General features: G+C 36.2%; 2 protein-coding genes across 2 annotated transcripts; one reads left to right on the top strand and one right to left on the bottom strand.

The window, feature by feature from the left end:
- The first annotated feature begins 1,742 nt into the window (after window positions 1-1,742).
- On the top strand, window positions 1,743-3,602 carry LOC125233861 (ubiquitin-conjugating enzyme E2 J2-like). Its single transcript, XM_048140004.1, has one exon. The coding sequence runs from the start codon at window positions 1,853-1,855 to the stop codon at window positions 2,528-2,530; it is 678 nt and encodes a 225-aa protein (XP_047995961.1). The 5' UTR covers window positions 1,743-1,852; the 3' UTR covers window positions 2,531-3,602.
- Window positions 3,603-4,666: 1,064 nt separating this feature from the next.
- LOC125233860 (centrosome-associated zinc finger protein CP190) lies at window positions 4,667-10,113 on the bottom strand. Its single transcript, XM_048140003.1, has 3 exons — window positions 10,003-10,113; window positions 5,703-9,787; window positions 4,667-4,775 (listed from the first exon to the last, which is right to left on the bottom strand). Exon 2 carries the CDS (start codon window positions 9,730-9,732, stop codon window positions 5,704-5,706), a length of 4,029 nt encoding a protein of 1,342 aa, XP_047995960.1. The 5' UTR covers window positions 9,733-9,787; window positions 10,003-10,113; the 3' UTR covers window positions 4,667-4,775; window position 5,703.
- Between the last annotated feature and the right edge of the window lie 4,275 nt (window positions 10,114-14,388).

Below are 14,388 nucleotides of genomic sequence, written 5' to 3'. Positions count from 1 at the left end.
CTGAAATATCATGACACGTTCGTACGTTTCCTTATTAAACAATTCGAAGGCGCCCGGCTTAGGACCACGTGCGACCAAATCTTTTCGCACTACATCTGTATCTTCTTATAGTGCCAACACACGACCACGTCGCACCAAAGTAATCCACATGCTATCCTATTGGCCGCTGTACACATATGGCCAACGGTTCCACCAACCCTCTTGGCCAAGCGTGTAGAGGGCTACTTGGCCGTAAGTTGGCAGTTGGCGCTTGCGCTTGCCGGCCAACCGATTGGTGTCGGTTTTTTGTCCACACATCAAAGGATCTTGGCGCCAATGGCCAACTGCGTTTACACGTTGGCGCTTCATTCAGTTGGTCGTCAGCCGTCAGAGAGGACAGTAGTGAAATATTTACGAAAATAATAAGTTTATCTATGCCAATAATAGTGTAGATTTTAGGAAATAAAATAACCTTGCAAATGTTTAATGTATTTCCTAAAAAAGATAAATGTTCTTATCAGAATATTTAAAAAATTGTTAATATATCAAATAATTTAATTTTACTACGGGGTTATTATTTTTTAATCAAAATTTGCTGACAACGTAAAAGACCTAGAATTTCCTAGCCTTTTCCATTCCACGTCCATCTTTCATGAAGAGCCAATGCCAAGTGATTGGTTCGCCAATGTGTAAACAGCGGCTCTTATCTTGGCCAAGGGGTTTCACAAAGGGTTGGTGGAACCGTTGGCCATATGTGTACAGCGGCCATTATGGCTTCCCACAGACAGTCTTAAAAATTCATAATCTTAAAAAAAATTGTATGCAATCTGACAGTTCAAACTGACACTGACAAGACACTGACAGATCTGTCAGTGTCAATTTGCTTTGCATACAATTTTTTTTTAAGATTATGAATTTTTAAGACTGTCTGTGGGAAGCCTATAATGTAAATGAGTGAGAATAAGGCTCCGCGCACACGGGCGACAAAACTGTTTTGTCTCCGTCGCTCGGTCTATGGGCTAGTATGAAGGTGCGCACACGAGGCGACGCAACTTTTCATACAAATACGACGGAGACAAAACAGTTTTGTCTCCCGTCTGTGGGGGGCCTAAGTCTCTTTGTTTTCACTTACGTGAAAAGTTTCAAGTTGGTATCGAGGTCGCGGTTCGGAGCGATCGTGTGTTAGTTCCAAGTGATGGTACCAAATACTATATACTATAATACGTGCAGCTTCTGACGTTTCCCATACAATTGAGCGGCAACAATTTTACTAGCGCCATCTAGCGGTTCGAGTTGATCAAAGTAGTTGTTCAGACTTTTATTTGAGTAAATTAAAATAGAAAATGCTATTATTACTTGATCTACTTTAACATTTTTAGACGGAATAAAACAAAAAATAAGAATTTGTAATTTTTTTTAATTTTATGCTGTATGAAACTAAACTATTTTGATCAACTCATGCCGCTAGGAGCGCTAGTGTGCCTGTTGCCAACTTTGGCACCGAGCTGCACGTATTAACTCGTAGAGTTTACATAGTATTTGATGGTACATCTGGTTCATGTACCAATTCAAAAAACAGCAGAAAATATATATTAACTTAATATTAAACCATCTGTGTTGTTTTTTGCAGTGAAAAACTTTTTGTTACGAGTAATAATGATAATACTATGATATTATACGTTTTTTTAGTCGATAAAAAATCTTGGTCGATGTAACAACACTAGCTTTGATCGAGGATTCGTCGAATTCGACGTTTACGTACTTGCTAGTTGTATGACGTTTGACGTGACGTGACGGATGTGTGATACAATAGATTGCGCATAAAAGTAAATTATAAATATTTCCATGTTTTACTCATAAGAACCAATAAAGGATGGCTAAAACAAAAGTGACCGGGGCCACTAGCAGGCTAAAGCAAGACTACTTGCGGCTGAAAAACGACCCAGTGCCGTACGTTACAGCGGAGCCTGTGCCGTCAAACATTCTCGAGTGGCATTATGTGGTACGAGGACCCGAGAAAAGTCCATACGAAGGTGGTTACTACCATGGGAAAATCATATTTCCGCGAGAGTTTCCGTTCAAACCACCATCTATCTACATGATCACGCCCAACGGCCGCTTCCGAACCAACACACGTCTGTGCCTCAGCATCACGGACTTCCACCCTGACACCTGGAACCCGGCATGGTCTATTTCGACCATACTAACGGGCCTGCTAAGTTTTATGCTAGAAAAGACACCTACTTGGGGTTCCATAGAAACATCAGATTACCAAAAGCGGTGCATGGCAGCTGAATCCCTGGAAATTAATATAAAAAACAAGATGTTCTGTGAACTATTTCCAGAATTTGTGGAAGAAATTGAACAACAGTTGAAGGAGAGACAGGAGGCTATGCTGCAAGCAGAGGAGGTTCCGGGCAGTGACAGTGAAGTGATGACAGAGCAACAATCCAACATGTACTATATTATGACAAATTTGTTTGTTCTTGTGGGTTTCATCTTTCTCGCATATATGGTGAAATACGTCCTAGTCTCTATATCCAATGACTAGACAATAAAATATTGCTAAATTTTATTGTAAATATTGTAATTTATTTTGTATATAGGTACTTATTCCACTGAAAGTGTACAATGAATTTTTTCGTAACTGCACCTTAACGTTCCGTTCATGTATTCTATCTCACTATTGTAATCAATTAGGCTGTTAGCTGTTGCTAATTTTATAGTGTGCAGTATATTCTGTTTCTTGTCTTTTTCATTCAGCAACTACCTATTTATTCTTATATTTCTAATTTAATGTTAGGCCTCTAAGCTAACATAATATCTGTTACCTATTTATTAATTGCTTTCATAGTATTCTAGATAGATGCAACTTTTTATGAGCACAGTTGCACAAACATTAATAAAATTAAATGTTAATGCTGCCACGCATCCTTGTGCATATGGTCTGATGATTTCATGTTATTTATTTTATTGTTTGTGCAAGTGTGTAACTAAGATTACTTATATTATAATGGCATTAGTATCGAAATTGCATTTACTGTTTATATTTGTTTTTTTTTTCACTAAGTATTTACTGTGGAGAAAGATTGCATTACTTTCACTGCCAGCAGCCCGTGTGTTTGAAGCTGTCTCCGATAATGCCACTTTAATGTGCAACCCATGTTTTATACTGATGTGAATGAACACTGTAAAGGTTTCTAATACCATATATTATCAATTATCGTGAAAGAGTGACTAGTGTAGTAAATATTAGCTTCATTGTGGGTCAAAGGCCAGTGAAATCTTGCCAATGAGAGCATGAAAATTATTACCTTAAAAGTATCTGTGATGAAAGCATTAGATCTGTGCACTGTTATATAAATTTGACAACTTGGCAAATGAGTTTGCAATCTGTACCATAGCCCAGGGATGTTACCAGGAAACGACTTTGTTTACCTATTCATCATGTTGAATGGAGAAATGATTCTGTGTTGGGTAATTAGCTTGTTAAATAGCAATTTAACTTGTAACAATGAGTAATTACAACTAAATGTATAATTTTCCGTTGGAAATTTGTAGATAATACCTATTGTTTAATAAAATAAAGCATTGAGTAAAGTGTTAATATTTTTCTATTTTATTGTTGTTTTATTTGAGACTGAATTATTTATGAATAAATTAAAAACCATTAAAATTTGTATGGTCTGTTTATTTATTTATTTGATTTACACTTAAAAGCAAACCTAAGTGTTAACTAGTGAAGTGACATTGTCATAAGGAAGAGATAATTTACATTTCACATAACAACTTAGACTGGCATATTATGTTCTTACATTTGTCCAAAATGTATTTTGTTTTTAAACAAGATGTATTTAAGAAACATTCCACACTACATTCTTGTCATACTTATCTCAAATTCCATTTTACATATCTTCTAAACAATTTACACAATTAAAATCATGTATAAATACATCTATATAATTTTATCATTGATTGACTTTCGTAACTTTCCCATTTGCTTCACTTACTCAAGCTACAAAAACATGCTACATAATTTGGAAAACAATCTAGCCATACACCTCACACAAATATATGATTATATTGATCTTAATACTAAAGTTATTTTTATTGAAGCACACAAACCAATATCGTCACTACTTTAAAAAAAACTTGTATCTTCGTTTGTCAATGAAAAGAAAATTGTAGTAAGTATGTATGGAATGCATATAGACTTACTGCGTTTTAACTTTGAGGAACAGCGTGAGATACGAGATTTTTTAAAAGTAGTGACGAAATGACTCTAGAAAATTAAGTAGGTACAAAAAATACTCTAATTCACAAGACTTATTATGCACCAAGTTTAGGAGAGCAGAAAATATTTAAGTATCTATACTTACTACAATTTCTAAACATTCCATAGTATTGTGTATGATCAAATATTTACATATCAAATTGAATGTAGGTACGCTTACATTACATCACTACATAGTATAAAACAAAGTCGCTTTCTCTGTCCCTATGTCCCTATGTATGCTTAAATCTTTAAAACTACGCAACGGATTTTGATGCGGTTTTTTTTAATAGATAGAGTGATTCTAGAGGAAGGTTTATATGTAGGTAAAGTACCCGTGCGAAGCCGGGGCGGGTCGCTAGTATTGTATAAATAAGAGAATACTCTCAATACTTTAGTTAAAGTAAACTTTTCTTTATATAGAATTTTCTATAGGTAATAAACATTTTGCTAAAAGCAAGTGTTGGATCCAGTGCGTGGCTCTGTCAGGAGGATAACCGCCAAGGTCTGCCAGGGAACTTTTCTGCAAATAATGTAAAAATACATTAATTGTGAGAAATATATACCTAACACCAAAGAAAAGGTGGATGAACTGTGTGAAAGGTGATATGAAATGAATGCCATTGAATGACCTATGGAAGAAAAGACTTACTGCTCCAACCCCCGGTAAATTGGGTTTAGTAAAAAAATGATAATATACCCATACCTATATACATTTTTCATTTAGATACTAACTTGGGTTAAAGAGCAGAAAAAATGTTTACTGAAAATATGGTCGTCACATTTTTCATCAAATTGTCATTACAAAGCGTTGTTACCTCCTTATTTAACATATGAAGGAAATTAAGAAAAATAAGGTTTGTAGTGATTTTCACTTCATTTTTAGGGTTCCGTAGTCAACTAGAAACCCTTATAGTTTCGCCATGTCTGTCTGTCCGTCCGTCCGTCCGCGGATAATCTCAGTAACCGTTAGCACTAGAAAGCTGAAATTTGGTAACAATATGTATATCAATCACGCCAACAAAGTGCAAAAAAAAAAATGGAAAATGTTTTAGGGTACCTTAGGTTAAGTGGGGGCTGACATTTTTTTTTATTCCAACCCTAACGTGTGATATATTGTTGGATAGGTATTTAAAAATGAATAAGGGTTTACTAAGATCGTTTTTTGATAATATTAATATTTTCGGAAATAATCGCTCCTAAAGGAAAAAAAAGTGCGTTCCCCCCTCTAACTTTTGAACCATAAGTTTAAAAAATATGAAAAAAATCACAAAAGTAGAACTTTATAAAGACTTTCTAGGAAAATTGTTTTGAACTTGATAGGTTCAGTAGTTTTTGAGAAAAATACGGAAAACTACGGAACCCTACACAGCGTGGCCCGACACGCTCTTGGCCGGTTTTTTAAATTGAGATTATGCTATGACAAAGATTCATGTAATATCAAACATACCTCATTCCTTGGGCCCATCTTCTTCCTCATCATCCCAGTCACTAACCAAACTCTTGATTTTGTCATCTTTTTTTGGACATTCTTGTTCCTGCGATTCATTTTCAGTAGGTGGCTCAACAATTGGAGCAGCATTACTTTCAATATCTTCAGGAGCTGCAACCATTTCATTTTCGTTAATGGCTTCACCATCATTTTTAGTTGTGGGGTCACTTTTTTCCTCTTCCTCCTCTTGAGAATCATTCTCATCCCAGTCATGAAGTAATGATGATATTTTTTCGGGACACGCAGGTACAGCATTGTTTACTGTAACATTTTCTTGTAGACTCTCTGTCTGTATTTCTTCCACGGGATTCTCACATTCTTCAATGGGTTCTATTGCAACTATTCTAGTCATTTGTTTCTCCATTTCATGTTGGATGTTTTCTATTGATTCTTCTAGTTCCACAGAATTATTTTCTGGATTATCGATTTCAGTAACAGTGTTTTTAGGATTTTCATTTTCTATGGTTTCACTCTGAGCAGTTGCCTCATCTTCATCTTCTGACCATTCGGATGCCAAATTTTGAATTTGTTCCTTGGTCGCAGGTGCATAGGAAGGACCATCACTGTTTGATGGCTGATCAGTAACTGTGGCTTCCTCGGCATATTCTTGAGACTCACTTGTTTCCTCTGTTTGTTCTGTAAGATTTTGTATATTTTCTTCTTCTTCTTCTTCAATGGTTGATTCATCCAAAGGCTCATGACTTCTTTCCATAACTTCCTCGACTTCAGTTGAAACTTGCTCTTGTGGTTCATCTTGAGCTACTACTATGTTATTATCACTTTCAGTTTGCATAGTTTCTGAAATAGGTTCTTCAGTTGACATAGTTACTAGATTTTCCGAATTTTCAATGATTTGCGAAGGAACATTATCTTCCATTGGTATTGATGTAGTTGCCTGGATTTCTTCCACAGCCACTATTTCGGTAGTTTGTTCCACATTGTGATGGTTGTGCTGAGTATCTGATTCACATGTCATTGGTTCTATCATTTGTGATACTTGATTTACTTGGGATTCATCTTTTGATGCAACAGGCAGCAGATGCACTTCTGGGAGTTCTTCCAATTTGTTAGAAATTTCATCTTGTGATGGAGCCATGACCACTTCTTCTACATTTGTAAGTACTTGTAGCTCAGGCTCCTGTGTTACTTGTAATTGTTGATTATTGATGTTGTGTTCAATACTGTTGTGCCAGTTTACCTGATTATCCATCATCTGAGTGTTTACTACACCAGAAGAGGTTGTGACAGTCTCATAGTTTCTAGTAAGCACCGCAGAGGTGGAAACAAATTGAGCCCCACCAAGAGCTTGTGATGTTATAAGTTGGTATGGTTTGGAGTGGTCATCAACTGGATGACTGTATACAACAACAATATTAGAATTATCACCTGAAACTGCCTCAGATACATTTAATGGAAAATCATCTTGAATAATCATCATGTCATTAGTTTGTGTAGTGTCTAGGTCTATTGTACCATCCAATGTAGCATTATGAGAAGCAGCTAATACTGTCAATCTTTTACTAGCATCAGTATCATCAAATATTATTGAATGATTAGAGGACATCAATGCCTTGTATTCCTCTTCATTTGAAACCACAATCTGAATAGGTTGGTTCATAGTTGATTTCTTATTCAATTTTATGTCAGGTTGAGTTATTTCAGTGGAATTATGGACATTTGAAAACTCAAGTGATGTATCAGACTCTAGAGTATGTAATGTTTGATCCACATCTGCATGCAACATGTCAGATAAAATATATTGATCATTTTCAGTAATTTTTGAATTTTTTGGTATAAGTTGATTATCCCTCATAATGTATTCAGTATCACCAATCATTATGATTTCCTCATGGTTCGAGTTATCAATTTGTGGAATGCTAAGCTCTTTGAGAAACTGATTTTGTATTGTCTGTGGTTTCGGCTTCTTCTGAGGAGTTGAAGGTTGAATAGTGGATTGGATTGGTGCACCAAAACCGGAATTTAAGATCTTTTGCCTTGGTGTTGAGGTCACAGTGCGATGTTTCTTCGGCTGTTCAACAATATCTATGGCACCAAGAGGCTTTTGCTGGATTTGATAAGGAGTGTCATCCTCAGACTCTTGATCGTAGGTAACAGGCAGCTCATACTTAATAGGCTTACGGTCAACAAATCTTTCCATAGGTTCTTCTTCTTCTTGCCTTTCCTCATCTGAATCATCAATGATGCAGTCAGTTTTAGCTTCTAGCTTGTGATTAGTTTTTAAGTGAGCATACAGATTAGATTCACGCAAAAATACTTTGAGACAATAAACACATTGGAGGTTGGTTCTTCTTTCTGCACTGTATTTGTGGCCAGTGTTTTGTATGTGCATCAACAACATGGAAGAAGAATTGAAAGCTGCAGAACACACATTGCAACGGAAATTTCTTGTTTCAACATGTGTCATTTTATGTTTGACTAGGTAACCTTCATTCAACGCTATGTAACTGCAAAGGTTACATTTTGGGAAATTGTATTGTGGTGGAGGTTTCTTGCCGTGTTTAGTGTATAAGTGGTGTAATAAATAATTTCTCTTCAGTGACTTTAGACCACAGTATTCACACATATTTGAAACTGGTTTCTCATTGTGAACTTCTACCAAATGGCGCCTGAATTTGAAATAAGAGGTAAAATGTAAAGCTCTACCAGGTGTCCCACAAATGAGGCAGATCCAGGGCCCTTTTACATTCTCTGCTCCCATAGCAATAAGCTTTGCTGCCCTTGCAGAATCTAGGACCTCAGATTCATATGTAAAGTCTGGCTCTTGTTTCAACTGTAGTTCTTCTTTTTGTATTTTTTGAGGGGTTGCTGGTCGTTTTTTGACTGTTTTTGCTGGGGTATCCAAAAGCTTGAGTTTGATATTTTTGTTACTTTTTACTAAGTGTGGGTACTTCTTTAACACTTCACTTATTATCTTGGCATGGTCCAACTTACTTGCCTGTTTGCTATTCTTAGCTTCAATTGTCACTTTTGGACCTGGATTATTATCTAATATTTGGTCAAATAGTTGGCTGGAATTTTTGACAGAGGGCTCGGGTGGCAACATATCCCTTCCAAACATATCTGGCTCATTTATCATGGAGTCATCATCATAAACATTTTCTTCTTTAGAAACTTTCCTACATTCCACAATTTCAACAGTAGAGGGCCCTTGACCAAATCTTTTCGAGCTTGATGGTGAGCTAAACTGGCTCCTTTTTGCCGAATATCGCTTTGTTGTTTCCGGGTGTACCATCAGGGGTGTAGAAGTGTAAGATATATCAGTAAATGAGTTGTCATAAATATTATCAGTATCAAGTTCCTCTGGAAGTTCATACCTGGTAGGTCGAGGTTCACCTTTAATCAATTTCCTTGGTGGAACATGGTTTTCTATATGTACAGGAGAAGGTGAGTGAAAAGCCCTTCCATTACTTGTGCTACTTGTAGCCTTGCTATAAGATTTTTCTCTTTGTACTTCTATATCAAAAGCTTTGCTGAATGTACGCTTTGAGCTACTTGTAGAAGCAACCGGTGTTCTTTGCTTGCCCATTGCACTTTTGGCATAGCTTTTTAAGCCACCGTAGCTGTGTGTTGGTGGCGGTTTAGAAGCCACTTGCTGCTGGCGCTGCGCGTCAAGGAGTTTGGACAGTACTGGCATGTTCATTATTTGTGATGTTTGGTACAGCTTTTCAAGAAGTTCTATTTTAAATTCAAGCTGGCCGGTGTACATGAAGTTGACGATGGGGACGACGACGTCCGCCTGCAGGTCGTCCGGCATCACCAGGCAGTCCTCGTACATCTCGCATGTCCGCTCCAGCAGTTCGAAGTACTCTGTGCACGCACTGAGTACCAACCGGTGCACTTTTAGCTGCGCATTGTCTTGAAACTGTAGCGTTAGGTCACAATAATCAGTACGATTGAAGAAATGCTTTAGCCGCTGGAGGAAGTATATCCCCCAGTTATCAACTTTCACTTGCTTTAGATCGGACATTTTGTTGTTGGCGTAAATAACTGTTTTTTAGGTTATCGTTGTAGCATTTTGGACGCTGAAACAATGAAAATACGAAGTTTTAGGAAAATAATCGTCACATATACTGAACACTGGTAATAAAGGTGCGATCGATGATGATAGATTTACAAACCATTTTAGAAACGAAACGAGGGACGCTTTCACACTTTCTATTTAGAGATTCAACTTTTGTGTACATTTTGTTAAATTACTTGAATTTTGCGCCACACTATATTTGTTGTTGGAACTTACCAATAAGCCTAGGTTTATTGAGACTCGTACAGTCCTGTATTTAGCATCACTTCTCACAAAATTACTCCACTAAATTCGACTGAAGTTGACAGTAGTAACGTAAGATGGCGGTGTAAGGCATAGCTTTGACCGACGCTTTGATGTGGCAGTCTCGGGTCAATGACAATTCGCTTTAATTATTTAGTCGCAAATTACTTAAAAAAAAATTGATTTCACTTCTTCATATTATTTTTAATCTCAAAAAAACACTAAAAATTGTGTTATACTAATTAGAAATTTAGTAAAATGATTTAAAAAATATATAATTCGTGTAGTGACTTCAATTATTTCCAGTGTCGCCATCTGCTTTGAGTTTGGTCTCAACTATTGATTGTCTGCGTTCTAATTTTACGCCGATGTGCGGAACAAGGGCATACTAGGGCAAGGTGACGCATTGCAACGGTACAAGTCGTCGACGACGCCATTCTATTGTAGCGGTGAATTAGTTTTAAAGTGAAAGTCAATAGATGGCACTGATATAATATACAACTTGAATTTGTGCCTTTGATTTTAGCAAGCTTATTAGTTGCACTTATTTAGTTGGTTCTTAGGTTCTTACGTTATTATTTTTTTTATTTAATTAGTTTAACCCAGCTAGGTATCTCCTACCTAATTTACACGTACCTATACCATTTTAGATACCTACAACCGTAGGTATCTAAAATGTTAATTTTAGCGTTAAATTGGTGTTTAGCACAATTATTATTTTTTAACAGACTTTTGGGGTTTTCGATCTATTTATTTCAAGTTCTATAGATTTTTTGATAATCTAATTATCATAACACGGTAATTGCATAGATGGCGCTACTAAATGTTACTTGTGCGCTGTTATTATAATAAAATTCCAATAAATAATATTCTGCAGTTGATACATTTTTTAAGACTAACCTTTTTATGACCAGAGTATAGAGCAATTAAAGTATATAACAAACTCCCCACCTTTCTAATAACTGTACAGTCTGAATCAAAGTTCATAAACAACTTAAAAACAATGCTGATAGATAAATGCTACTACACAATAACTGAATTTATGGAGGATGATACTAATTATGTCTATATGATATGACTTGTACGACCTAATTAATATGTTAACTTTTGTAGTATGCATGTATTATTATATTTATTATGTAATATCCTTTCGTTTATATTGCCTGAAATAAATGATAATCATAACCATTATTTGATAAATACACCGTGTTCTTTTTTTGTTTTCCGTTAAATTCGACGCGCAGCTAGGTTCATAGCTAGCTAGGAACCACGCGGTATACATCGCTTATTATTAAATTCGAATAAATTTCATACATAATAATAGTTGTTTGTTGTTTTACAAGGGGGCAAAGTTGTAACCGCCCGTGTCAATATTGATACCCGAATATGCGAAAAATTCCAATATTGAGAAGTGTAATCTTGAGCGCTGTGAACTTTCAAGGCACGAAGGGTAAACAAAATTTGCCACCGAGTGAAACACAAAATTTTTCACCGCACTACATACATATAACATACATATAATCACGTCTGTATCCCATAAAGGGGTAGGCAGAGCATATGAACTACTCAACTTTCAGTGTCTCTCACCGCACTAACACGAATAAAATAAACTAGTACTAACTTCAAAACATGAAACTAAATCAGATCCATCAATTTATTAAATATTTATGATTTAAAAATATCATCATTTATAGGTAAAATCTAACATCCAACTTAAGACTTCAACTTCAAATTTGTTTGCAATGCAATTTTGTTACCCGTTTTACCCGTACCCGTTACATATTTTGATTGCGTGTAAAATAAAGCAAAAGTCTAAGCAAAAACTATGCACAGATGGCGCCATTTCCGCATGAAGGAGGGCACATAGAGTTTAGCCAGTATAGGAGGGCACAACGCCCTCATTCCTCCCGCGCACCTTGTTCGACATGTTGACCCTTTGTTGCACTTGAAATTATCACGTAGGTACCTATATTAGTGCGTTTTCACATTATCCGATCCGATACCGGATGGTTAACTGGTAGAGAATGCCAGATGCCTGCTAGCAATAAGTCCGCTATTTGTAATTTTTTTGGATTGCGTAAAAAGTTTAAATAATAGTTATTTGTTATACAAGGGGGCAAAGTTTTATTTTAACGCCGATTGTGGAATTGAAAAACGAGCAAGTGAAAGGATTCTATAGTTGAACCACGAGCGAAGCGAGTGGTTCGACAATAGAATCCTGAACTTGCGAGTTTTTTAACACACGAGAAGTAAAATACATTTGCACCCGAGTGTAACACAAAACTTTTCCCCTCACTACAGCGAGGTAAGTACAACGCAAAAAGCGCGTTTATCACTGGCTTCCAGTAGTTCCACAGGTGGTAAATCATCGTCATCACTAGATTCACTCACTTTCATCAATTTTAAAGCAGAAAAAATGACTACATTAAAGGTCAAATTACTTTATCCACTCGTGGATAAAATGCTTTTTTACCCGCTGGTGTTGAAGGACAAAACACGTGTTTCCGAGCTAGTGAGGGGAAAATAAATAAATGTCGGACCGATCCATCTTGGATTTTTCTACTGAAATTCTTCTGACATCCGACATCGGATCGGATAATGTGAAAACGGACTAGGTAAGTCTTAGAGAAGCAATACGTCAAACGTGGTTCGAAGAAAACTGAAGAAAACTTTTCAAAAATGTGTTTGAGGCTTAATAATATCAACATAATATGTATAATTAGGTAAGTTTCATACTCAACGGGTTACTGTATGTTGAAGTGCTGCAATCTGGCGGCAGAAAATTGCCGTAACATTCCCTATGCACAAATCACCATGACGGTTGCCATGGTCGTATCAAAACTATGCCAAATTTTTTAATGGTTCTTTTTATTTCACCCTGAAGAAGAAGGTACAAAAGGAACCCTTATGGTGCCGCTCTATCCGTCTGTCACATTACTTAATATCTCGAGAACTACTTATGCTATCGATATGCAATTTGGAATAAATAGTTATCTACAAATTGAAAGTATTATTTCTTTAATTTACTAATATACAAGGTGCTCGCGAGGAACCCATATAACTTTAACGGCATATTCTTGGTCACATTGACTAAAATGTCATATAAACTTTTCTAGATTTCGTCTAGTTTCAGAGTTATTGCCAATTTAAAAAAAACATTTCCGTATTGTTACTCAGTAGAAAAGGTTTCTTAACGGCGCTGATGCGCAATTGTGGAGCATAGTCTCACAGTAGTCATTGATAGATGTCAAAATGTGACAAGAAAAACATCCAAATAATTTGGTTTTTAGAAAAATAAATGAAGGAACTCATTTTAATTGCCAACTTTAAGAATAAAAAAAATTTTTATGTGAAAATACGTCCAAAAAAGTAAAAAAAAAAAATTTTTTTTTTGGCGAAAAATTTTAAAATTCATATAACATTTTTTCTTTTTTTTGCCTCAGAAACGCGTGGTTCAAGTTATGCGGGTTCCTCGCGAGCACCTTGTATAATATAGAAAAAAACTGTACATATCAAAACTATTGTTTTCTTGTGAAAAAAAAATTGGTTGTCTGTAAAGTCGGTTTACGGACGGTAGTTTAACGTGATAACGTCAAACATTACAGTAGTATAGACAGGGGCGGTCAGAGTATAGCAAAAGGGGCCCGATTCTGGGACTTTTTTCACGTTTTTTTATTTATTTATTTATTTATTAAAAATACACAAAAGTTAACAGTTAAAGTTAAAAGTTCACCAAAGCACTTATGTGGTAATATAATTATGTACATGTTAAATTGACATAAATAAAAGCAAACACACTTAAAAGTTAAACTATGGTTATTACATTAATCACCTAAGGAGTGTAGAGTCTATGAACCTTAAGAGTTTTCTGTAAAACACACCAACACTATCAGCAAATATGTCAATATCGTCTGTCTCCAACATGATGCGGTTAAGAGCAGCTCGGGCTCGAGCGGTGCGCCGGCCGCCGCGAACAGGCGCCGCCGCCGCCGCGCCGGCACCGCGCCCGGCATGCCAACCACCACATTCGCTCTTGGCACTTGCAGCCCCATTCTCTCAAGCACGGATGCGTCATCTACTCTATGGTGAAACAGTTGGCGGTAATGCATAATATGCAGCAGTTTCCGTTTGGTTTCTAGAGTTTGAAGACCAACCATTCCTGTTACGAATAGAGATGGATACATATATGGGTAATATCCGTACAGTCGTTTGTAAATGTGCCTACAGAACTTCCTCTGCACTCTTTCTAGCATAGTGTTTTGTTCTTATTAGAAAGAATGCATTAAAATAAGCATCTTTTATAAATTAAAGTTTTTTAAAACCTACTAATTTAGGAGTTAGAGTGGTGCAAAGTTGCAA

Source organism: Leguminivora glycinivorella, chromosome 15 (assembly GCF_023078275.1).
Source record: "Leguminivora glycinivorella isolate SPB_JAAS2020 chromosome 15, LegGlyc_1.1, whole genome shotgun sequence".
NCBI lineage: Eukaryota > Metazoa > Arthropoda > Insecta > Lepidoptera > Tortricidae > Leguminivora > Leguminivora glycinivorella.
Note: the sequence above shows the minus strand (reverse complement) of the source record. Positions and strands in the feature narration are given on the sequence as shown.